This window comes from Austrofundulus limnaeus, unplaced genomic scaffold (assembly GCF_001266775.1).
Source record: "Austrofundulus limnaeus strain Quisiro unplaced genomic scaffold, Austrofundulus_limnaeus-1.0 Scaffold1888, whole genome shotgun sequence".
Classification (NCBI taxonomy): domain Eukaryota; kingdom Metazoa; phylum Chordata; class Actinopteri; order Cyprinodontiformes; family Rivulidae; genus Austrofundulus; species Austrofundulus limnaeus.
In genome coordinates this window covers 21974-24028 of record NW_013954290.1, presented here as the reverse complement: position 1 = coordinate 24028, position 2055 = coordinate 21974, and the positions used below count along the sequence as shown (strand labels likewise).

Here is a 2055-nt window from a genome sequence, read left to right as displayed (position 1 = left end):
ATTTTATATATTGAGAAACAGGGCTGCACTGTATATGCGGTAGATGGTAGAAACTGTACAAAGTTGGCCTACGGTAGAAATTTACCCTCTACGTCCTATCATCATTACATCATCACACCAGTGTCAACAGGGCTGAGAGTGCAGAGACAACTGAGCAGGAGTTTGAAATATAATGAAGAAATTAAAGCGTTTTAAAACACATAGAGAGAATAAATCCTCAAAATATCCTCCCTCTGTAGAAAAGTTACGTCATGTCGTTGGATCATTTCCTCCTCTCCTCTCCTCTCGCTGCACGTCATGCAGAGCGAAGCTTTAACTACCGTAGTTTTTCACACCCAATTGTTGGAGAAAAAAAGTGTTTTTTATGTATCCACCCACAGAGATTATTTTAAAAAAGACGTGTAAGTTCGTTCAGTCATAAATCATCTTGCTAATGTAAAGTCGGCTTCTGCTTTGATGATGAAGATGATGAAGATGAGTGCGCAGCAGAGCAGCACCTGATAAGTTCAGCAGGCAGATATTAAAACAAAAATGTTGGGTTTAATTAAGATTACAGTTTTCTGAAGAAAAAAAAAGCTCTAAAAATTACATTATCTTTGCGTTTTATGATAATTTTCTACCGCGATATATACCGTTACCGTGAAGGGGTTCAATTTATACTGTGATATGGATTTGAGGTCAAACCGCCCTGCCCTAATATGAGCTGACATACCTGCCCGTTCTCCACGGTCTGCTGATGGTTGACAGTTTGGTCATTTCTGTCAAAGCAGCGTGACACGAATGTGTGTGTTTCAGTGGGGTTGGCTGGTGTCCTCAGTGGAGTGGTGTGTGTTTGTGTGTAACCACCACACCAGAGGAGAGCAGTGGAAGAGCAGCTTCAACAACAGTCCTCGTCTGATCCGGGCCATCATGGCGAACGGTGAGCAGTGTGCTCCTGGTGCTCCTGGTGCTCCTGGTGCTGTGTGAGGTAAATAACTGTCTGTGCTGTCAGGGTTCCGGACCCCTCTGGGTGTGTGGGTGGTGAGTGGGCTGCACTGCCTCCCCCTGTGGCTGTACGCGCACCGGAGCGGGGTTCTGTCGGACCACCTGGACCTGCACCCTTGGACCCAGGCTGTGGGAACAGTGCTGCTGGCTGCAGGGCGTCTGTTGGCTCTGTCAGCTGAGGTACTGCAGGAGCTTCTGCTCCATCACTCAACATGTCGGGGTCATCGTCACCCCCCTACTAAAGACAAAACAACCTGTCTTTGGATATAAATCAGAAAAAGGAATGATTAGGTCGTCAAATGTAAAGGTTTGACCAAACGGACTAAAACCACATCATGAAATCATCTGAATCTAATATTACAGCATGAGAGCTGGTGCAAGATCTACATACAGTCCATCAGAAGAAATGTTAGGTTAAATTACTGTAAAAGTCTTTATAAGTCAGCAGCACCTGCTGATCCTGTGAACTGTGTCTCTACAGACGTGGTGTATCTGGACACACATCAGCTTCCTGCTAAATGATGAGCCTGAGGAGAAGAAAGTGTGAGCTGAAGCTGTTACAGGCCCACTCTGCTGTGTTACTGTCATTTTCACCTTTTTGTTCGTGCTTAGAAAATAAAACAGTTTGTGACGGTTTATTGCTGTTTTATTGTTATTTATTTTGAATAATTAAGTTGGGTGCCAGTCAGGTCTCCCTCCTGACCTGTAGGATGTTTTTTAACCAGCTTACTGAGATTTTTACTGTTTTATACAGTGTATATGGTTTCGAATTATTTTAATTTTTAACCTGTCACACCAGGACATGTAGATTAGATAAGAAAATAGAACTACACACCCTCGACGACGGAGTGCGACGTGCAAAAGTATTCAGCCCCCTTTTCCCTGAGTGCAACCAATTGCATTCAGAAGTTGCCTGATGACTGCTAATGACTCAAAAGGATATATTTATGTTTGTGGTTGTAATGTGACAAAATATGGAAAAGTTCAAGGGGTATGAATACTTTTGCAAACCACTGTAGTTGTAACATTAGACTTTAATTAATAAACATGTTTTAACTGTAAAATAAAGAC

General features: G+C 42.8%; 1 protein-coding gene across 2 annotated transcripts in view; it reads left to right on the top strand.

The window, feature by feature from the left end:
- Positions 1 to 1622, top strand: part of si:ch1073-145m9.1 (uncharacterized) — a 4655-nt gene extending 3033 nt beyond the window's left edge. The window contains exons 4-6 of one of the 2 annotated variants that reach the window (XM_014033902.1): positions 796 to 919; positions 992 to 1164; positions 1466 to 1622. In XM_014033902.1, the coding sequence (XP_013889356.1) occupies positions 796 to 919; positions 992 to 1164; positions 1466 to 1531 (363 nt within the window). In that variant the 3' untranslated portion in view covers positions 1532 to 1622. The other variant, XM_014033901.1, reaches the window with a different exon arrangement.
- The last annotated feature ends 433 nt before the right edge of the window (positions 1623 to 2055 follow it).